Source organism: Pristis pectinata, chromosome 9 (assembly GCF_009764475.1).
Source record: "Pristis pectinata isolate sPriPec2 chromosome 9, sPriPec2.1.pri, whole genome shotgun sequence".
NCBI lineage: Eukaryota > Metazoa > Chordata > Chondrichthyes > Rhinopristiformes > Pristidae > Pristis > Pristis pectinata.
The window spans coordinates 13,279,495-13,303,509 of NC_067413.1; the positions used below are offsets into that span (position 1 = coordinate 13,279,495).

The window sequence follows — 24,015 nt, forward strand, 5'->3', positions numbered from 1 at the left end:
AGCAGAATGTATTGTCTCCTCTGGTGTGTGTGTGCGCGCGTGCGTGTGCGAACTTCAACTGTGAACCACTAGGGCTTTTGTTCAAAACCTTGAGAACTAAGGCTTCTCAATTCAATTTTTTTTAAACAGTTACACATATTCTAGTGGGTATTAATTTTTCCCTGTTTCTTTTTGTTTGATTGTAAGAACTGATGATTGATGGAATAGATTAATATCAAATAGATCCAGAACAAATCAACTTTAAGGAAAGATATTTGCTAAGTTGCCAGATCATCTCCCTACAACGCATTCCAAACTGACAACAGGGTGGAAAACAGTTAAACATTTTAAAGTATTATTGCCAAATTCAGAATTTAAAAACCAAAACAATGTTCCCATGCTGAATTGCTATGCATCACCTCCTCCTTAAACAGGAGTTTATATGCGGATGTCAAGCAGACACACTTCACTTATTGCTCAAAATGTATTATATCCAGAACCAAAATCCCTGCAAATTTCAGTGATTAGATTCATAAGTGCAAATGACTACTTGGGGAAGGTGCTACAAGGCAGTCATCACTTGTGAACCTCTGGTTGTAGTGCTGGTCAAGGGCTTTAGGAGGGAAAATCATTGCAGCAGAGGAGGAGATGGAAAAGTGAACTCTCCAGATTCCAATAACTGAAAACAGAACTTTACAACACATGCCAGATTTTGCCAAGGGCAGTGGTTTTAATTAACCTCTCATTCCCAAGGATCTTAAGATATTCCAATGTTTCTAAGGCAACTAGGTCAGATTTATAGTGGAAGGAGTTAAAGAACCAAGAAGAATAAAGGATAAAATTACTGGCTACATTTCCTGGAGAAAGTGTTCAAGTAGTCCTTAAACAGATGTGTGCTGGCATGTACAGATGCAACAAGCTTGTGGTTATAATCACAGTGCAGCATGGATAGACAAGTTAGCTGGAGCTGTATCTCCACCTCATGGAACACAGCAGGATAAGTCAACAGTGCTGCTGTTTGACACATTAATGATTACAGGGACAGTGGAATACATAATATTGTGCAGAGCATTTACTACAGGAGGCCAACAGCCCAATGCAAGTTGATGTTATACAATGCAGTACAAGTTTCACTGATATTCAGTGGAGATACTTCAGCCAAAAATTTAGGCTGCCATTCTAGTGCAGTTCTGCAAAAGTGCTGCACCTTTGGTGGTGGCACCTATTGGCTGAAACATCAAACCAAGGTCACTTCTCCCACATGGATGCAAAAGATCCCATTGCACTAAGAAAAGAGCTGAGGAATTCTCCCCAGTGTTCTGGCCCACAATTTATTCCTCTGTCAAAGTTATCTCTGATTATCGCACCACTGTTGTTGAAGCTTACTGTGTAACTGGCTACTCCACCTCCTACATTACAACTGTGGCTGTATTTCAGAAGTTCCTAACGATCTGTAAAAATTCTTTGGGATGCCCCAAGTTGTAAAACTACAAAACACAAGTCTTTTATTTACCTTATGCAATGCACTGAGCTAAAAAAATATTTTTTCGTAGTTTCTTTTAAGTATTCAACAGCTTTGGGAGAAGGAATATGCCTGCAGTCATATCCTTTAACATTGCTGCCTGATTCAACTTTAGTGTAATTGTAAAGTTTTAACCACATACAGGTTTCAATTTCAGATTCAGCAGAGAAGCTGTCAAGTTTCACGTTCCACTGACTTCATTAAAAGGAAAAACTGAGCAAGGTGCACAATGCCAGGTATGGCAACCCCCACCACTCATCCAAGTCTCAAAATTACCATTGCACCTCCGTCCCTGAAACAGAACCTGCATGAAGTATTTATGCATAACTGAAATTTATTGTGAAAAGCCTTGCTGTCTTTCTCAAATTCTTCCAATTTAGTACTCTGCCTGTTTTTTGTTGCAGAGTTAGAACTTAAACCATGCAACTTAAGTTGCATTTCACCTACATCTTTCTACATTTATTATCAGCAAGCAGAGTTCTGAAACCATTTTCTTAATTCTGCTGCAAGTTTTAATACTTGCCTGTTAAAACATATTAACATTCAACCCTCTTCAGCCAGGATTGCTGATAAATATTTGGCTGCCAAACTATTCTTGCCTCCCACCCCCAATGGAGCCAATAAGTCACTTTTTCACCACCTTCTTCCACCAATTGGTATGGTAATAATGCAGTTACTCTTTTTGGTATCTCCCTATCTGATTAGGGTACAAATTCAACATCAGAGGACTCAAGCCTGAAACTTTCGCAATTCTGCATCAATCCCAGAGGAGAATCCCTTAAGTATGGATGAATTTTGCATCAAGCCTCACATTGAGGAGGATGTTAAAAATGAGGACCGGATGTACAAGAAATAGTCGACATTGTCCAGGTTCCCCGGCAACAATAGAATTTGCTCAGTCCATTTTCTAGAACTACACGTTGTCACATTTAAAAGAAAAAAGCACTTACGTGCAACTCAATGAATTTTACAAGGTGTTTTCAGAATATAAAGTCTCTCTTTAATTCAAGGCCATCAAAACAACCCAAGATATACAAGTCGCTTGGACCACCAAAGCCCACATACAGTTACATTATCTGTATTAGTTGACAGCAACTTCCTTCTCTGCCCACCACTAAACAGAAAAATTAAATGGTGATAGTTTAATCTCCAAAGGGCACAACCTGCTTCAAAAATCTCAGATGAAAGCAGAAAATGTTGGGAGGAGCAGTCAAACAGAATCTGTGCGAAAAGATTTGGTAATGTATTGGATGAAAGACTTTTCTTCAAAGAGAATCCAGCTTCTCTGAGTCAGTAAAGGGAGGAAGATAATCGAGTGACAACTGACAGCTTAGTTATAATATATCTTGCATTTCTTAGTTATGAAATTCCCTGGTCTTGTGAGTTAGTAGATCAACAACACTTGCACTTTCTAAAAAGGATATTTCTCCTTCAAACATATATTTTTTGTGAATTTATTGCAGATTAATGCCTTTCACAATTTTTTCCAAATCATATTCTTTTGTTCTTTCATGAGATATTCAGCGTTTCTGGTAACATCTGGCAACCCTAACAGTCCTAGCAAAAGTGAGAGTGAGCCGATTTCTTGAACTACTGCAGTCCATTGTAGTGAGGGTACACCCACAGAGCAGGCAGGGGACTTCCAGATTTTGACCAGTGGCCAAGGAGGAAAAGTGGCATTTCCAAGCCAGGATGGTGCACGACTTGGAGGCGATCTTGCAGATAGTGGTGTTCCTGTGTGTCTACTGCCCTCAGCTTTCTGGGTGGTTCAGGTTACAAGTTTGGGAGTTGTGGTAGTGCATCCTGTAGGTGATACAGGAATAGTGAATTAGTGGTGAAGGGAATGGATGCTTAGCGCAATGAAGAGTGACACCCACCACCCATCTTTATCCAGCTCTGGTATTCCATGAGCTTCACGACTTCTGTATAAGGTTTGTAAATTACATACTTTTCACCCTCTCCTTGCTCTCCAGCAATAAAGCACAATGTCCAGACTCTCAGATCCTGCCTGCCTCCTATACCACAGTGAACTGTCCCTGTCCCATCAGTTCTTTAGAGGATGCAGCGACTGTGTGCGTAGAGATCTACAGCAACATACGATCAGGAGTTGTTCATTCGGACCAGAACACGTTCCACCATTCGGTTAGAACACAGATATCCTGCCTCCATTTAACCAAACTGATCCAATTTGAATTCCTTTCTCCAACAAAGATCTATTAACTTCAATTTAAAATTTTCAATTGATCTAGCCTCACTCAATAGTTTTTTTTTGAAAAAGGGAGTGGAGAAGTATTTCTTGACCTCAGCTGAACTCTAATTTTAACCTTATGCCTCCTGGTTCTGAACTCCTGCAGCAGAGGAAGTGCTCAGTCCAATCCGTCAATCCATTAAACACCTCAACTGGTTCATCTCTTAATCCTCAAAACACACTTAGTCTGTGCGACCTTTCCAAATAATTTAACCTCAGTATCATAATTGTGCATCAGTGCCTGAAGTAGTCCCCAAGGTATAATGGCCAGAAAATAATACATATTCCAAATGGCATCTCAACTCAAAGTTAAACAGCATTTTGATGAGACAAAGTGGAAGTTATTTTAAAGGTCTACATTCCAACTGTCTTTTTAATCAATTTTTTGTAGATATCCAAAATTTTATATAATCTCTCTTCCCACCTCTGATCCACCCATTTTGGGTCCAGAACACTTCTCCAGACTGAACTCCATCTGCCAGTTTTGCCTGTTCACCTAATCCATCAATATCCCTTTGCAAACTTCCATTCCCATCTCACTCTGTCACTTTCCTTAATACTGTCAGCAAACTAGATATAAAGCAAGCTATTGGTAACTTTAGTAATAAACTGAGGCCTCAGTGCAAATCCCTGAGGGACACAAGTCATGATCTCCAACTGAGTCCAAAAATATTACCCCATTCTCACTATTTCTATCTTACATCTCTTTACTCCATGGTGATCTGATCTGCAACAATTCTGATAGAGTCTCAAGAGACCAGTTGGAACTGTGATTGTGAAGATGCAATGCTCTTAAATAAACACACTGCAAGATAAGAATTTTTAGATGTAGTAGCTTTAAAAGAAAATCACATGCAGGCTTCTATATCTGTCTGTCATCTGAACTAAACCTACAATGGATCAAGTAAAAAGCTCTCAGTTAAATTTTTTTAAATTTTATTTACAGTGTGGTAACAGGCCCTTCCGGCCCAACGCGTCCGCGCCGTCCATTTTAAACCCAAATTAACCTACCCATACGTCTTTGCAATGTGGGAGCACGAGGAGGAAACCCACACAGACATGGGAGAACGTACAAACTCCTTACAGACAGCAACGGGAATTGAACCCTGATCGCTGGCGCTGTAATAGTGTCGCGCTAAAGAGGAACAAGTCTAGAAGAACAACTATTATACTGTTCTAAGTCTTCATTAAACATGAACACAGCCTAATCTCTTCCTTGGCAAACAATGGCCTCCTTCTTACGAAAAGTGTGAGCACAGTGCAATAACCTAACAATCTTCTGGTCAAATTTCTGCAGTAGAATTCACTACAGTCAAAAAAATATATATTCCTGATTCTACATGTTCAAAACCCATGTCCTTATATGCTTTGAAGTCAGATATTAAATTAGCCAAGAGGCATAATGCTCATGTTTCATCAACTCAAAAAATACCATGAGAGCTCTTAAGAGGGGAAGTGCAATCATCTTGAGCACTGAATTCCTATCCTGATAAATAAGTGTGGCCGCCACTTACCAGAGTAACCTATCAGATTACAAAAAATGATAGTTTATTCAAAAAAGGCATTTTGGAATGAATCTTTGAATTCACTGTGCATAATATCAATGCATTAAAGCACAAACTTGCAGAAAAAGGTGCTGTCCTGTAATGATCATTCTCTTCTTTTCGAATAGAATTTCAAACTTTAGCAATTGGTAATAAAACAAACACACAGCTGTTTCCTATTCCTGGCCCACCCCTGTAATAACCATGCAAGCTTGGAACTCAGCATCCAGAGGCACTCGAGAAAAGGTGAAGAAACATGTCCACTGCAGAGCAACAAGTAAATAACAAGCTGTCCTGCAGCCATCTTGTACAATCCCATGGACAGATGACTGACCAATTATTCTTTTTAAGTGGAGTTGATTGGGAAGGTATTTTGGGCTAAGAAACTGGGAGATCAGGAGCCAATTGAAGTTTAACATGCAGCTGAAACACAGGAAAGGCAAATGCAGCTCTGTTTAATGCCCCATGTGTTACTGCTCTGAACTGCGAGGATAATGATTGGTCCAGGTTAGACCTTTATGGAACAGGGTTAGCTGCACAGGTTGAGGTGGTGGTAAAGAAGGCGTATGGCATGTTTGCCTTTATTAGTCAAGGCATTGAGTTCAAGAGTCAGGAGGTTATGTTGCAGATTTATAAAACTCTGGTTTGGCTGCAACTGGAGTATTGCATTCGATTCGGGTCGCCCCATTATAGGAAGGATGCGGAAGCTTTGGAGAGGGTGCAGAAGAGGTTTATCAGATGCTGCCTGGATTAGAGGGCATGTGCTATGAGGAGAGTTTGGACATACTTGGGTTGTTTTCTCTGGAGCGGTGGAGGCTGAGGGGAGACCTGATAGAAGTCTATAAGATTATGAGGGGCATAGATAGACAGCCGGTATCTTTTTCCCAGGGTCAAAATGTCCAGTACTAGAGGGCATGCATTTAAGGTGAGAGAGGGGTTAAGTTCAAAGGAGATGTGTGAGGCAAGTTTTTTTTCCCCCCCACAGAGAGTGATGGGTGCCTGGAATGTGCTGCCAGGGTGCCATTGGAGGCAAGTATGATAGAAGCATTTAAGAGGCTCTTAGGTAGGACATGAATGTGCAGAGAATGGAAGGATATGGACATTGTGTAGGCAGAAGGGATTAGTTTAGTTAGGCATTTAATTATTAGTTCATTTAGTTTAGCACAACATTGTGGGCTGAAGGGCCTGTTCCTGTGCTGCACTGTCCTATGTTCTAGGGTGAATGATTTGTGGAACCAATTTTGAATACGGTGCAAACAATGGCAATATAACTTGATGAACAACAGGTTGCAAGATATTAGGGTAGAAATTGTCCTCTGCTCCTTGGGGTAAATTTGGTTCTAATGACTTGGAGGGATGGTTAAGGATTGAAGTTTTCAATAAATTCTCATGAGCCGGTAGATTATTTCATGTGATTGAAAGCCGAGCTCCCTTAGATGTGGAGTGGGGAAACTTTTCTAGAGTGAGAACATGGTAGAAGATGGAACTCTTGCATAAATGGGAACTGATGTGAGATGAACTATTAAATTTTAAGACCGAGATTGATAAGATTGTTAATCAAAGATATGAAGGTATAATGGTGAGGTATAGCCAGAATCTCTTTCGCCTGGGTGGAAATGACAAATATTAGAGGGCAATTTTTAAGGTGAGAAGGGGACGGTAAAAGATTTATGGGGGTTTTTTTGTTACACAGAGAGTGGTAGGGATGTGCTGGCAGGGGAAGTGGAAGCAGATTTGTGATGGGTAGCATTGTTTAAGAGGCAATTAGGCAGGCACGCGAACAGGTGGGGAGTGGAGGGATATAGATCATGTGCAAGCAGATGGGATTAGTTTGGACTGGCATCATGGTTGGCACGGATGTCGTGGGCCTGTTCCTGTGCTGTACTGTTCTATGTTCTAGGCAAGGTACGGGTGGTTATATGGTGCCACAGTGCAGACTAGTATCTTTGAAAAACTGGAAAAAGCTGAGGCAAACGTGCATGATGTATTCCTGGTCCTTTCCACTGGAATGTTAGAATGGATTGGATTGAGGACTGTCCTAAACAGCCAGTAAAAGATAGAAAATATTTCATACACAAAGGACAGCAATAAAATGCTATACCATGCAGTTATGTTTGGAAGGACAAAACCTTCCTGTTGCTGAAAGCACTGGTTTCCAACCTTTACAAGTGAAAGCTCCATATTGTAGCCACCCCCCACCACAAATCCCCAATGATGGCATTGGCCGCTCCTTTTACAGAGATAGAGTGTTGCAGTGCCAAGGACAGCTCCACCCAGGGCAGCCGTGTATATTTTGTTTTTTTGCTCTTGTTGTGAATCCAAATTAAGTCCAACATGATTAAAGAGCTACAGACACTATTCACCAACACCCATTTCCTCATAACCTTTAGACCCTGAACACCCCCAAACACCACAACTCCCCTGCCACCCCCCACATGACCAAGGGTGGAGGGTTGACTCACCCCAAGATGGGAGAGACTTGTTTAAAGTAACAGTCTTAACATTTAGAGAACATCTTGGCTGCAAACAAATGCACATAATTCCCACATGGACTAATTTATTAGAGGTCATCTTACTGTCACATGGGAGAGATGGACAAAAACCAACCACAGAAAGAAAAGCAGACAAATAAATGAGAATAGGCCTGTGTTAAAATAAAAATCAGTATTGCATTTTGTTTCTAAAGTGATGGAAAATAAGGATCAGTCACAAGTGCAGACTGGGGAAGATGGATAGAGGATATTAGAAATAAAGGAAAAAGAACAAAATCAAGGAAGAATCTGGACAAAAGTCTGGCAACAAAAATCATCTACAGTTCATGTACCTTGAGCTTAAAGCCAAAATCAGAAAGTCCAGCAAACAAAACACAAACAATTAAGCCCCATGTTTTTGGAAGAAATACAGGCCTTTGTAGAGACACAAAGGAGAGTAGGTTATACACAATGAATGATAGGGCCCCATGGGGCATTGAGCAACAGAGGGATCTTGGTCTACAAGTCCAAGGACTCCTGAAGCAGGCAGCACCAGTAATTAAGCTGATGAAGAAGGCAGACAGGATACTTGTCTTCATTAACTGGGTTACACAATATAAGACCAGGTTAGGCCACAGATGGAGTACTGTGTACAGTTCTTATTGCCAGGAAGGACACAACTGGAGTGGAGAGGGTACAGAGCAGAGTCACCTGGATGATGCCTGGGATGAAGCATTTCAATTATGAAGAGAACAACAGAGGCTGAATTTATTCTCCTTGGAGCAGAAGAGGGACCTGATAGAGGTATAAAACATTATCAGGGGCACAGAGAGGGTAAATAGTATGAAATTTTTCACCATAACAGGAGCCAAAAACTAAAGAGCACATGTTTAGGGTAAGGGGGAAGAAGTTTAGAGAGGATGAGGAAGAAGCTTTCATCCAGAGTTGTTGAAATCTGGAGTCATGATCCTAACCAATCAGTCCCCAATAGCACTAATCTCAGTGCAGAATTATCAACCAAGACCTCATTGCCCCTACGCTTTTTTCAATCTTTCTTGCCACAGTGCTACACCTCATCACTTGCAAGCCTCCCGCTGGAGTGGAATAAGTTGTCTTCATGCTCCTGTCTACGTCAACAGGGCTGAGGTCGTAAGGGTTCAGAGCTTCAAGTTCCTAGGAGTGAACATCACCAATAGCCTGACCTGGTCCAACCACATAGATGCCGCAGCCAAGAAAGCTCACCAGCGCCACTACTTCCTCAGGAGGTTAAAGAAATTTGGCATGTCCCCTTTGACCCTCACCAAGTTTTGATTGATGCACCATAGAAAGCATCCTATCTGGATGCATCATGGCTTGGTATGGCAATTGCTCTGCCCATGACCGCAAGAAACTGAAGAGAGTTGTGGACACAGCCCAGCAAATCACAGAAACCAGCCTCCCCTTCATGGACTTCTCGCTGCCTCAGTAAAGCAGCCAGCATAATCAAAGACCCCACCCACCTCGGACATTCTCTCTTCTCCCCTCTCCCATCAGGCAGAAGATACAAAAGCCTGAAAGTTCATACCACCAGACTCAAGGACACCTTCTACCCTGCTGTTATAAGACTATTGAACAGTTCCCTAGTACATTAAGATGGACTCCTGACCTCACAATCTCATTAAGACCTTGCACCTTATTGTCTACCTGCACTACACTCTGTATGAACAGTATGCAAGATAAGTTCTTCCACTGTACTTTAGTAAATGTGACAATAATAAATCAGTTTACCCCAGCCTCAGACAATGCTTGCATATGTGCAAGTTTGGAGGCTGTCAGCTTGTTCACTGAGACATCAGATTACAATACTGGCTCAATAAAATGATAATGAATAAAAATTGAATGGTTAAATATTAGGAAGTTTGATCACAGTTGAGTCGGAGAGATGAGTTTTAAGATGTAGAGGAATAAGGGGGGGGGGGGGTGGACTGTTAAAGGTATAGATGACATTCAAGGGTGCAGGTACAAGGCAAATATAGCATAATCACCAATGGGAGAAAGGGAATGGGTAGATTCATAGAATTATACAGCATGGAAGCAGGCCCTTCGGTCCAACTAGTAAATGCTGACCAAGATGCCTATGTGCACTAATCCCATCATTTGCCTGTATTTGGCTCATATTCCCATAAACCTTTCTTATCCATGTACCTGTCTAAATGTCTTTTAAATGTGGTTATTGTACCTGCCTCTACCAGCTCCTCTGGCAGCTTGTTCCATCGCCCTGTGTGGAAAATCTTCCCCCTCTCACCTTAAACCTATGTCCTCTAGCTTTAGACTCCCCTACATGGGAAAAAAACTGACCATCTACCCTGTCTATACCCCTCTAAGTAAACCTCAGTAAGATCACCCTTTAGCCTCCTTTGCTCCAGGGAAAGCAGTCCCAGTCTATCCAATCGCTCCCTATAACTCAAGACCTCGAGACCAAGCAACATTCTTGTGAATCTTTTCTCCAACCTCTTTGCTTAATCACATCCATCTTACAGCATGGCACCAGAATGGCACACAATACTCCAACGTAGCCAATGCATCAATGCCGGTGTAACCAATGATTTGTACAAGTGTAACACGTCCCAACTCCTACTCAATACCTCAGCCAATGAAGGCAAGTATACCGTGCGTCTTTCACCACTCTGCGCTCAAGTCTAGGGTTAGAGTTGTGGAGCGTGCTTGGAGATAACAGATTAATGTTGGGGTGGAGGTGGGGGTGGGGGGTGGTCACAGAAATAAGGAGACCAATAGACATAAGAACATAAGAAGCAGAACTGATAGAACTGGGAGAAGGCCATTCAACCCACCTTATGACTGCTCAACCAATTCAATAAGATCCTGGCTGATCTTTCATCTCAGTTCCACTTTCCTACATTAACCCATGGCCTTCACCCACCTTCGTCACCCTCCCCCTCCTGGTTCCATCCACTCACTATACAAACACACACACACACACACTCCACCCCACCATCTGGTTCTGGTTCCATCTACAACTCGCCTCCCCCCTAATGGTTTCCATTCTCACCTCCTTTACTGGAATCCAGCACTGGTAGCCGTTTGTGTTCCTGCTTATCTCCCTCCAGCAGCTGTGTCCAACTTTCACACTTCCTCCCTCTCACCTCGCTCCATCTCTCTCTCCATTTTTGTTTCTCTCTCTCTGTCTGCCCCCATCTATCATTCACCTGCCACTGTCTCCCAACTCCATCCCCTATCTGGCACTACCTGCCTGTCATCTTACACCCCTCCTCAGTCTACTGGTCACCTCGTACTCCTTTCCCACCACTCCCCTTCTCCTCTTTATACCAGCCACCTCGCCTCTCCACTCTCAGTCCTGATGCAGGGTTTTGACCTGAAACGTCGACAATTCCTCCCCGCCACTCCCCTCCTCCCCCCCCCCCCAACCCCACAGACGCTGCTCGACCCGCTGAGTTCCTCCAGCAGATTGTTTGTTGCTCCAGATTCCAGCATCTGCAGTCTCTTGTGTCTCCAAAGTATTTGACCCACTATCCATGCCAACTCTCTGAAAGCTAATGTAGCAACTGTCTTTAATCCTGTCCTTGTCCAGCTCTCCAGCCAACAGAACTACTTTCCCAAATCAAAGGTTCTTATTACTTTGAATAGATACAATTCAGCTGTCCCTTTGAATCCCAACATTTCAGCTCTCAGCATTCTTCTTAACTCGGGATCCAGCATAAATCCTGAAAAGTTCAATTTAAAACTTCTTAACAATCTGTCTTCCTCTGGGGCCGTGGGGCCAGGAACTTCGGTGCATATTTAATGCACCCCACCCCCCACCCAAGGACAGAGAGCTCTTGGGATGAGCCACTCATGTATGTAGACAGGTCAAAGCAGAGGAGTGACAGAGGTGTTTAAAATAATGAGGGACCTTGACAGAGAGGAATTGTTCTCATTGGTGCAACAGTAGAGAACTGGAGCAGAGAGATTTACGTTGTTGGTTAAAGAACTAACAATGAACCAAAGTGGAAAAGAAAGGGTTTCTCAGCGTATAAACACGGCAAGTGACAAGCAGATGGAATGCTTGCATGATAAGTTGATGGAGGCAGATTCAATTGTGGTTTTCAAATTGGATCAGTAAATGAAGGAAAGAATTCCACGGCTACAGGAAAGAAAAAGGGAAGTGGGACCAGCTGTGGAAAGCTGGCATGTACTGGGAAGGGAGTGGGGGGGGGGGGGGGGGGTGCAGTCTCCTTTGTGTTGTTACTGTTATAACAGTTTTTCCTTATCTACCTTCTCTAGACTCAGCCCGCACTGGGTTAAGGTTGCTGGAAAGCAGCAGAGGATAAATGGAAAATCTCAAATCAGGAAGCCCTCCAATTCAAATCAATGATTTAGTGTTTAATTAAAATCCATGTATTGAACAGCACTTTCCATCAGACGAGCAAGAAAATCTCCCTTTTGTTTTCAGGCTCAGTGCAGTCCAAAACTCTGCAGACCAGTGAAAGAAGGCGGCCTCCTCCCATGCTGGGGATGGGAATCTGGCACGAGCAAACAATTCGTGGCTGAAGCAACACTTCACAAGTTGCCAGCACTTAATCCAGAATTCCGTGATTATGCCAGGAAGCTGGAGCCGACGCAGCTGCACTTCAGTTTTATCTCGTCAATCCACAAGTCTGCACAAAATACCAGCAGACAGACATCAAACACCTTCTTCCACGTGTAACTCTTTCTTTGGAGAGCCGCACCTGGAACTCCATGTCGCAGTCAGATTTCTCAAACATTTGGCAAACACTTGCTGAACTAGTCACGCAATATGCACTCAAAGCATTAGTCATGGAACACAGATACAACAGGCAGCACTTAAAATGTAATGCTCGTCATGGTTTTGTTTGTATTTTGTACAAAACAGCAGCTGGTTGGTCAAAGGTAACAGCTGTAAGATAGTTTGACAAGTATTTCACAGAATCACAAAGGCAAGGAAGTAGGTCATTCAGTCGATTGAGTTCACACTGGCTTTTTGCAAGATGAATCCAGTCAGTTCCTTTTCCTTGCTATCTCCCCTTGGCCCTGCAATTTCTTTTCTTTCAGGTACATATCTAGCTTCCTTTTAAGTGTAGGGTGGAATCTTCCCTTACTGCTATCCCTAGCAGTGAATTCCAGACCCAAACCACTGACCACAAAAGGTTTTTCCTCACTTAAATGATCCTCATCAAAAACAATACCCTCCGTTAGACACGCATTAACGTGGATGTCACTGCAAGCTGCAGTGCGATCACAAGGACCTATCACAGAAGAGCAAAGTACTTTAGCTGCTGAAAATCTGACATTTCAAGTCTTAGATGAAACGTTACAGAACAAAGCTTTAACTTTTCCTCTCTCTGCAGACACTGTCTGACTCATTGAATATTTTCAGCATTTTCTTATTCTCGGGACATCAAAGCCTGATCAAATCTAACATAAAACTACCCACAAACCGGCTCCAAGTCTAAAGACTTGCGTTTATATGTGCCTTTCACATCCCTTTCAGAAGATCCAAACCACTTCACGGCCAAGGGACTACTTCTGAAGTGTAGTCACTGTAGTAATGCAAGAAACAGCCTCAACCCTGCTGAAAGCTGCAGCAGGCACGAGAGACAAAACGACCCAATTCTGCTTCTATTTCTGTGCACAGCAAGATTCCATAAACAATATAATAGCAATCAGTTGACCTGAAAAGGCAGTCAGGACACAGACGGTAACTTTTCTGCACTTCAAAACAGCGATCTTTTACATTCACCCAAGACAGCAGACTGGACTTCATTGTAACATTTCATCCAAAAGCCAGCATTGCTGACAGTGTGGCACTCCCTCCGTAACTCACAGTTATTTCAGCCTAGATTTCTGTGCAAGGTTCTGGACTGGGATTTGAACCCACAGAGGCAGAGGTTTCTTCCGTAACTCACACAGAGGGGCGTAGGAATGAACACGAGAGTGAGTTTGAACCGATAAGTACCCATTATTTGGGCCTATGGCCCCACCTCCCTCACTCAATTAGCTGCAGTGGGAACATGGCCCCATGTAACCAGCTCCCAATCAGAGGCCCTGGACAGAGCCACTTCTTCCCCACCTCCCTAAAATCCAAGCCCTACCTTCCCGAAACACTTTGAAGGATAGCTAACCCATGCCTAGGTTTACCAGCTGTCAAAATACTTTGGATGTCTCTGAATGTTCTGACATTAACAAATATTGCAAGGTATTCTAAAATTATTCAAAAATGGGACATACCATTAAAACATTCAACTGAATGAAACAATTGCTAGAAACCTCTTAAAGCAATTAAATGCATCACAATTGATTCAATAACTGTACGTCTCTTGAAAGTTACCTGGATGGCTTGAAACGATAGCGTTTCTGAGAATAAACCTGTTGCAGATTCAGCTCCCAGGAATTCCAAGATAACCGTTGGGAAACTGCAGGAATTTAGCGTTGGACTCCTCCTGGAGTGCAACAATGGATGTGGTCAGAACGATAACAGCAAGGATTCTCTCCAGGAGCTCTGGATGTCTGCACTCATATCAGTGGCCCTCAGAAGTGATTCAGGTTGACAACCTGACCCTCCACACAAAACCAATGTGCTCCCTGGATGTACATCATCAACCAAAAGACAAATAAAAATCTGAGAAATCCCACTCTCTACAATCTAGGGGACCGGTTTTAATAGAGTTACGGGAGCAACAATAATCTGGAATCTGGAGCAATAATAATCTGCAGAGAAACTCAAGAGGTTCAGGCAGTATCTGTGACAGATGCTGCTCAGCCTGCTGAGTTCCTCCAGTGGACTGACCAGTTGTAATGACCTGCATCATGGATTCGATGGTAGTTCTGTGGTTAAATTACCAAACCAGTAATGAAGCAAAGTGTGGAAATTAAATTCAGTTAATAATCTGCAATGTCAAATAAAAACCCTCTTTTCATCAGCAAAGATGACCACAAAAACCACTGTTTTTACTGTTGTAAAAACCTACCTGCTTCAGGGGAGGAAATCTGGCATCCTCACATGGTCTGGTCTCAATGTGACCTCAGACCCACAGTAATATGATTAACTCTGTCCCCTGAAATGGTCGAGCATGACAGGGACAGTTATGGATAATTAATAAATGAAAAAAAAAAGAAAATGTCCTAACCTAGATCAGAAGAGCTCGTTTCATCACAGCAATAGTGAATATAAACCAGTCGATAGAACATAGAACAGTACAGCAGAGGAACAGGCCCTCCGGGCCATGATGTTGTGCTGAACTAGTTAAATTAGTAATCAAATACCCAACTAAAACTAATTCCTTCTGCCTACGCAATCTCCATATCCTTCCATTCTCTGCACATTCATGTGCCTAAGACCCTCTTGAACCTCCCTATCGTATCTTCCTCCACCACCACCCCTGGCAGCACATTCCAGGCACCCACCACTCTCTGCAAAAAAAAACTTGCCCTGCATATCTCCTTCGAACTTGGCCCCTACAGATGCAGCCTATATTAACACCAACTACAATTCATGATAGGAAAAGTCAATATAAATATCCACCAGTCTTCCAACCCAGAGATTCTTTTAAAAATAATTTAGCTCTAATCCCCAATAATCATTATTCAGCAATAAATGTGCAGTGATCAGGGATAAATTAAAACATTCAAACTCTAACAGATTTCAAGCAGCCTGTTATTCTGCATGTGCAGTACATAAGATCGTAAGGAGTGGCAACAAGAGTAGGCCATTCAGCCCCTCAAGCCTATTTCACCATTCTAGAATTACAGTCCACAATTTAAGTGGACTCAAGGAATGATCCAATATTCCTTCTGTCCACTTCGTTGCCCTTTCCCCATAACCGAGAAGTCCCTTACTGATTAGAAATCCATCAGTTTGCCACCCCCATTACTTTTGTCATGTTCCCTTCCTTGCTCCAAGTCACTAACATGTCCCCGCATTGATCGCCATTCACCAATCTGAAAACGACCCCCTTATCCCTCCTTGCTACTTCCAAGTTGGCTGATGACACTAAAATAGGTGGGAAGGCTCATTGTAATGAAGATATTAGAACATTGACCCAGGATATAGATAGGTTGAATGAGTGAAAACTTAGCAAATGGAGTTGAATGTGAGAAAATGCAAAGTCATTCACTTCAGTAACTGGGGAGAAACTGCAAATGAGTGAAGTACAGAGGGATCTAGGTGCACAAATCACAAGAAGTTAACAGGCAGATGCAGCAAGTAGTTAAGATGACAAATGGCACATTGGCCTTTATTGTAAGGGGGCTGGAGATTAGAAACAAGAAGGTATTGTTACAATATACAGGGTATTGGTAAGGTCACACCTGGAGAATTTGGACCCTGTATACAAGGATATAGTAGCAATGGAGGCATGTCTTAGTGGAGATTCACCAGGGTAATTTCTCAGATGAGAGGGTTGTCCCATTACAAGTAACTAAAGAAGTTGTCTCTGTATTCTTTGGAGTTTGGAAGAATGAGGGGTGATCTTATTGAAACATGCAAGATCCTAAGGGGACATGACAGGGTCATGTTGAGGAGTTCCCCCTGATGGGAGAGTCTTGAACAAGGGAACATAGTTACAAGATAATGGGACAGTCATTTAAGATGTATCGTCATAGAAAATTTTTTCTTGCAGGGGGTAGTGAATCTCTAGAAGGGCTGTGGAGGCTGGATTACTGGAGTACTTAGAGAAGAGGTTGATAAGTTTTTGAAAGTTCAGGGAATTGAGGGCTATGGAGAAGTGGCACAGAAGAGATGAGGATGAGGGCAGATCAGCCACAATCACATTAAATTGCAGGACAGGCTTGAAGGGCACCTATTTTCTTGTGTTCTTCTTTCCTGCTCATTAGCAAATCCTCTATCCATGCCCCTATGTCACCTCCAACACCGTATGCTCATACTTTGTGACTTAACCTTTCAAAAAGCATGTTGTCAAATACCTTCTGGAAGTCCAACTATGTCTACCAGTGCCCCTCCATCCTTTCTGGTTGAGACTGCCTCAAAAATCTCTAATTGCTGGCCCTCTGGATTACATCTTGGACACTTAATGTGAAAATTGGTTTCAAAGCCATTCTTGCAATAAGATATCTTTACTAGTCACACGTACATCGAAAGACACATTGAAATGCATCTTTTATGTAGACTGTTCTGGGGGCAGCCCGCAAGTGTCACCACGTTTCCGACACCAACATAGCATGCCCACAACTTCCTAACCTATACATCTTTGGAACGTGGGAGGAAACCGGAGCACCCGGAGGAAACCCATGCAGACATGGGGAGAACGTACAAACTCCTTACAGACAGTGGCCGGAATTGAACCCGGATCGCTGGCGCTGTAAAGCATTACGCTAACCGCTACACTACCGTGCCTGCCCAATAGTTCCCAGATCCTGAAATTAATCAAATTTGCATATTTATTTGCAGCTGAGACTTATTTTACAACACAAAAAGCATGGAGAAGACACAGAAATTTCACTAGAACTTCCAAATTAATTGAATATATCTGCTATTCTGAGGCTCATCCACAAAACTGGACCAGAGAAGATGATGTTTAACATTGCATCTAATGCATATTAATATATTGGAGAATGACAGATGTTAACACATGCTGCAAAAAACATTTGTTTCATTTGTAGGTTATGAAATAGAAATACTTCATTCTCTCCACATCCCATCCCACTGGAAATTGTGTATTTTGGCTACGAGATGGTATACGATTGGGCTCAACTGGGATTCCTCCACAGATGATGTTTAGATTCACATAACAGGAATTTCTGCTTGGTTCTGATACTATTAGACTCAGCCTGCTGGAAAATATTACTGTTGCACCATTCACATCCTCGAGACCACCCAAAGTGCTTCACATCCTATGAAGTACTACAGACGTGGAGGTAAATAGTGCATAGCAAGCTTCACTGATGAGTTATGAGCAGATCGTCTGCTTCAGTGATGATGGTTCAGAGATAAATGTTGACTGGGGACACCTGCAATATGTCTCCTGTTCTTCTTCAAATGGTGCCATTGAATCCATTACACCTTGGTGAGGGAAGGGCATCTCTGTTTAACTTCTGACCTGAACCTCTGCCAATGCAGCACTCCCTCAGGACTGTCAACCCCTGACTACGCAAGTGGAGAGACCAGAACATGCCCAACTGGATTAAAGGTTTAAATTGAAGATGATGAGACTTGCCAATCATACCATCAACCACAGTCACAGTGATTTAACAGTCAACCTACCTGAATGAGGCACTTGCTAACATCACTAGCACACAAAGCCTTGTTGCAAGCACTGGCACTGGTGATCCAACTGACGAGGAGTATTGCAGCAACTACGAATACTGCAACATATCTGGATTGCTTCATCTTTCTCAGGTGAAACTATCAATGCCTGGGGACTGCCAAGCTGCGCTGGAGGGGGTGGAAGGAAAGTTTAATTGTACAAAGCTACAGTTATTGGTAAATTGGTTTATTATTGTCACATGTACTGTGGTACAGTGCAAGAAGAAAATACTGAAAACATTCAGGAGGTCAGGCTGCATCCGTGGCAAGAGTCAGCATTTCAGGTCAAAGGCCCTGGGTTCCGACGAAGGGTCTTCGGCCTGAAACGTTAACTGTTTCTCTTCCCACAGATGCCGCCTGACCTGCTGAGCATATCACTTTCTGTTTTTATCGTACACAGTGTGGATTGTTGCGGCTACAGGTGTATAAATGGCATTATATTTTTTGTTAGTTTCAAAAAGCAGAAGCAAAATAAATTTTCAATTTCATCAGATGTCACACATTTTAAATTCAACATATTTATTCTGCAGACATATCTACGTTACTTAAGGAAGGGCTGCATGTTCCATAATCCCAAGTGTTCAACAAATCCATCAATTGAAATTTAACAGCTAACAGTGAATGATCCTGTTTGTCTGCCACTGGCCCCTTCCAGAGTAACATTTGCAGTGCAAACATGGATTAGCAGATTCCAGGCACACATTCCTACCGACCAGCAATCCCAGCCCATTTCTCAGGCCCCCTGTACAAGATATACAACGCACAAAGAATTCATGAGCACTATACTGCAGAATGAGTGCAGACAGGCTAGGGAGAGGAGGGGCCTAGATAGTGCACAAGGAAAAAGCTGTAACAGGCTCCTCAAACCTGTTCTGCGATTCAACAAGACCACAACCGAATTTCTACCACTAACATCAGTTTCCTGCTCCATCCCCTTGATCCCCAAGGGATTCCATAATCAGGTGAAGGGTCTCAACCCGAAACGTCAACTGCCCATTTCCCTCCATAGGTGCTGCCTGACCCGCTGAGTTCCTCCAGCAGTTTGTGTGTTGCCCCATAATCCCCCACCTCCTCTAATAACCAGATACCCATTGACGCCTGTCCTTAATGAACTCGGTGAGAGTTCCAAAAGTTCAGCAGCCCCCAATGTAGATATCCCGTGGATGAATAAATTTCTTCTCGTCTCAGTCAAAAACAGCTGCCACTTGACTTGAGGGAGTGACACTTGACCAGGCACCTCGGCCAGAGGAAAATCGCTCTCTCCCCCCACCATATCAGACCTTCGAGAACATTGGACAAGGGGAGGGACCAGATCAGGACTGGCACCTGAGAGGGAGAAGGATGCAAAAGGAAAGGTTGGAGGGGAGGCAGGGGTGGAGGGGGAGAAAAAGGCAGAATGGTAGGAAGAGGTGGAGGGAGGAAGCGAAGAGGTGGAGGGAGGAAGCGAAGAGGTGGAGGGAGGAAGCGAAGTGGTGGAGGGAGGAAGCGAAGTGGTGGAGGGAGGAAGCGAAGTGGTGGAGGGAGGAAGCGAAGTGGTGGGGGGGTGGGCAAGGCAGCCAAGGGGGAGGGGGTGGCTGTGAGGGAGATGGGAAGAAGAGAAACGGAGAGTAAGGACTGGATGAAGAGGAGGGAGAGGGGAGAAAAGCCAAGGTTAGGTCTGCAGGGCAAGGAAGGGGGCACGATAGGAGGGTAGTGCGCAAGGAGGGGAAAGGAGTAAGGATGTGGGGGGGAGTTGCGGAGGCGGCAAGGGGGAAGGGGCGAAGATGAGGAGGGCGTGGAGGTGGGGGGAGATGGTGAGGGTATGGGGCGAGGAGGGGGGCGAGGAGAGGGGCAAGGCAAGGGGAAGGAGCGAGTGGGGGGCGGAGCGAGTGGGGGGGCGGGGCGAGGAGGTGGGGGGCAAGGGAGGAATTGTAAAGGAGGCTTCACCCCCACCGCCTGGAGTCTGGGCCTTTGCGGCGGCGAGAGCGCGGTCACCCTGGCTCACAGCGACCCTGAGCCGCGGCTCCCCTCCCCTCCCCTCTCCGACCGACTGGGCAGCCCGGCCGCAACACTGGGAACTCGGGCGTGAACGCGAAGTGGGCGCCCGGCCAGGGCTTTTTTTTTGTCCCTGCGTAAATCTGCGGCCACACCGGGCACGGGGTGGTGGTGGTGGGGGGGGGGGGGGGTGCTGCGGCGGCCAAGGACAACCCCCCTGCCCATCGCCCCCACTCGGTTTTTGTGGAGATCTGGTGAGCTGCAGAGAACCAGCGCCGTCACCCAGCCTGGAGACCCCCTCCCCCCCCCCCCCCCCCGTGTCCCGGGACACCTCCTCGGAACGCGGAGTGCCGTCCCTCCACCCCCCCCCCCCCCGGGAACCGAATCCACTGACCCCAATCTTCCAGCAGATCACAAACTACATGGAAATGGGGGCTTGGGGGGAAAGTTGTGCGGGGACGTCCCCATCACCGAAGGGTTTGAGAAACCAAAACTCCCCCCTTCCCCCAAAGCCACCCCCCCCCCCCCCGCCGAAAGAAACCATCCAACGCGATCCAGGCGAACCCCCGCCCTATTTTAACAGCATTTCACTCTCTTTCCCCCCCCCCCTTACCCAACACAATACTCCCCCCAAACACTCAGCCATCGGGAGGGCGCGCAAAACTTTGTGTTCAACTTTCTCCCCCAACTGGTTCTTTCTTTCTCCAACTTACCCCCAACCACTCTGCAGTCCCGCGGCGTCCGGGGTGCCTCGCTTTTTTTTCCCGTAAAGGGACTGTACAACAACAACTACAATATATGTGTAAAATAAAATTAAAGCGCCTCTTTTGTGTCAGCCGGTGAAGATTGCATAGGTTTGCGCTGCGCAGCGAGTCCCCGGCCGGGCGCAGCGCAGGAGGAGGGGAAGGGAACCGAATCCCTCAAATCCCGCCTCTTCCACACCAACACAACCTGGGAACAATGCAGAGAGAGAGCCTGTGCGGGGATGGCTCAAAGACCGGACTGAGGGGTCAATTTAAACACTTATTGGATTTTTTTTTGCTTTTGTTTCCCTGTTTGTTATCGCGTTTTCTCAGCCAGCAAAGGATTTTGCCTTTTTTTCCCCCCAACCATTATGTGGGAGGAAATGTCGGGCAGAGTTTCCTGATGCAGGGTTTCGAGCCGAAGCATCGACAATTTCTTTCCTCCGACAGATGCTGCTCGACCCGCTGAGTTTCTCTAGCAGATTGTTTGTTGCTCCAGGGAAGTGGTGTTGTCGCCAACAACAATGAGATTGGAGCAAAACACCGCTGGTGGAGGGAAATGGACAGTCGACGTTTCGGGTCAAGATCCTGCATCCGGACACATCATTAATCCAGATGAAGGTCTTTTTCACAGGGTAGGAGTGTCTAAAAGGAGGGTATAGGTTTAACAGAAGATTTAAAGGAAACCTGAGGGGCAACTTTTTCCACACAGAGGCTGGTGGGTGTGTGGCAGATACAGGAGCCTGAGGGCATGTACCACCAGTCTTAAGGACAGCTTCTACCCCACTGTGATAAGACTATTGAACGGTTCCCTTATACAATGAGATGGACTATGACCTCACGATCTACCTTGTTGTGACCTTGCACCTTATTGCACTGCACTTTCTCTGTAGCTGTGACACTTTACTGTTATTGTTTTTACCTGTACTACATCAGTGCACTGTACTAACCCAATGTAACTGCACTGTGTAATGAATTGACCTGTATGATTGGTATGCAAGACAAGTTTTTCACTGTACCTCAGTACAAATGACAATAATAAACCAATACCAATACCAGAGGAAGCATTAAAAGTGGGTACAATTACAATGCTTAGATGTTAGGACAGGTAAATGGATAGAAAAAGTTTAGAGGGATATAGGCTAAACACAGACAAATGGGACTAGCTCAGGTAGGCACCTTGATTGGCATGGATGAATGGGCCGAAGGGCCTGTTTCTGTGCTGTATAACACCACGACACTTCATCAGATCCATGCTAAACAGTTGTTTTTAGACTGGAGGATAATAGGCAATGATGTTCCCTGAAGGTCAGTTCCAGAACCACCACTTATACAGAGGTAACTTGGATGTGGAATACAATGCAAGATTTCAAAATATGCCAATGATACCAATTTTGGCAAACAGTGGGGATGATGCTCATCAATTGCAATAGGAATAGTTAAGCTGGCAGCATGGGCAGGGAGATGGCAGATGGAATTTAATCCAGAGAAGTCTGAGGTGATTCATTTGGCCAAAGGAATAGGAGAGACGATTTAAACTTACTGACACATTTCCTGAGAGTGTAGAAGAACAGGGGGACCTGGAACGGTTCAGGTCTGTTGTATGTGTAATATTGGTTGTAAATAATAATTTTTATTTTAATGTTTTGATGGTTTTAAGGACTGTGTCATGTGACTAACACTTTGTTGGTCTGCAACAATGTAGAAAGTTCCAGAGATGGTCTGAAGAACTCTTGAATGAATTACATACAGATTGACTGAGTTTCTCATGTCTCATAAGTATGTACACTCTGCATGGACTTCAGAGTTGACTCACTGAGCACACATACTTAATATTAGTGATAAGGCTGAGATGGCAAGAATATTAAATGATTATGTGACTCCTTCAGTAGCACGAGTCTGAGAAACTCGTGCTTCATCACAGCAAGTCTGAGATGCAGATTTGAGCACGAGGAAAATAAAGTCACACCAGCAAATTTGTTATAATTGGAAAGGTAACACCAGTAATGGTCAAAGTGGAAAGCAGTGCAGAGTGGAGTTCAGACTGGTCCCATTGGAAACCCCAGTAGTATAATTGTTAAAGATCAGGCAGAGGTAGGACAGAAAATTAAAGTGATAGGCGACAGAAGCTCAAGGATATGTTTGCAGACTGAATGGAGGTCTTCTGTTACCCGATCTATGATTGGTCTGGAGAAGACCATGTTCTAAGCAGTGAATACATCAAATGGTAAAAAATGCAGTGGTCTCCTACCTGTTGTTCTGTCCTGTCAGAAGCTTTCCCCGTTGCTTTCACAAAGGGTGGTGGAAAGTTGCTATGACGCAGGGGCTGGGTTCTGAGAAGACAAACTCACAAAGTCATGCGCATAGAGATGAGCTGGGAGCCTCCCAACCCCAAAATCTGTAGGCCAGTGTCAAATGTTCCATCCTACGTCCATTAGGCATAATGGCTCCATTCATTTGAAACAATAGATAAGCTTCACACCCTACAAGTGAGTAATCACAGCATGCTTCTGTTGACATTACAGAAGGAAGTCAGCGTCATCGTCCTCCCTGACTAGAAGCACAGAAAAGAAGTTTGGTAACACCATGTGCCTTTTTTTTAGCTAGCGATTTCTAGAAAGAAAGTTAATGCCAAGAACAAGCAACCCATGACATAGAAGGCAGATGGTGGCAGTTTATGATTTTATCCCATCTTTGGAAATGAAAACCTAAATGAAATTACCTTCAATTTTTATTATGCATTATGTTATATGGTTGCAATAGAAGCTGCCCATTCAATCCAACTATTCTGTATTAAAATTTATCCTCGGTTTGAAAGCAGTAAATCCAATCTCATCCAAAATCAAATTCTTGCACATGCTGGAAATCTGAAACAAGGACAAAAAGAATGTAACAAATACCCAGGCGATCAGGCAGCAGAATAAGAGAGCTAATGCTTCAGCGCAAAGAAAAGTACTGGAGGAATTCAGTGGGTCAGGCAGCATCTGTAGAGGGAAATGGATGTTTCCCTCCACAGATGCTTGAAATGTCAACTGTCCATTTCCATCCACAGATTATGCCTGACCCACCAAGTTCCTCCAGCATCTCCTTTGTTGCTCCAGATTACAGCATTCTGATTGACTCCCTTTCTCTCTCCATGGATGCTGCCTGATCTGCTGAGCACTTCCAGTGCTTTCCGTTGTTAACATTGGGCCCATGTTTCTCCTCATGTATCTCGACGTTTCTTTCCTCTCCCCATTAAATACTGATTTAAAC

General features: G+C 44.1%; 1 protein-coding gene across 1 annotated transcript in view; it reads right to left on the reverse strand.

Moving 5' to 3' along the window:
- The window catches only part of twsg1a (twisted gastrulation BMP signaling modulator 1a), a 40,319-nt gene extending 19,380 nt beyond the window's left edge, over positions 1 to 20,939 (reverse strand). Inside the window, exons 1-2 of the mRNA XM_052023199.1 lie at positions 20,731 to 20,939; positions 18,002 to 18,172 (exon numbers count right to left, since the gene is read on the reverse strand). Of these exons, the coding sequence (XP_051879159.1) occupies positions 18,002 to 18,127 (126 nt within the window). The 5' untranslated portion in view covers positions 18,128 to 18,172; positions 20,731 to 20,939. The remainder of the gene's footprint in view (positions 1 to 18,001; positions 18,173 to 20,730) is intronic.
- Positions 20,940 to 24,015: the final 3,076 nt, after the last annotated feature.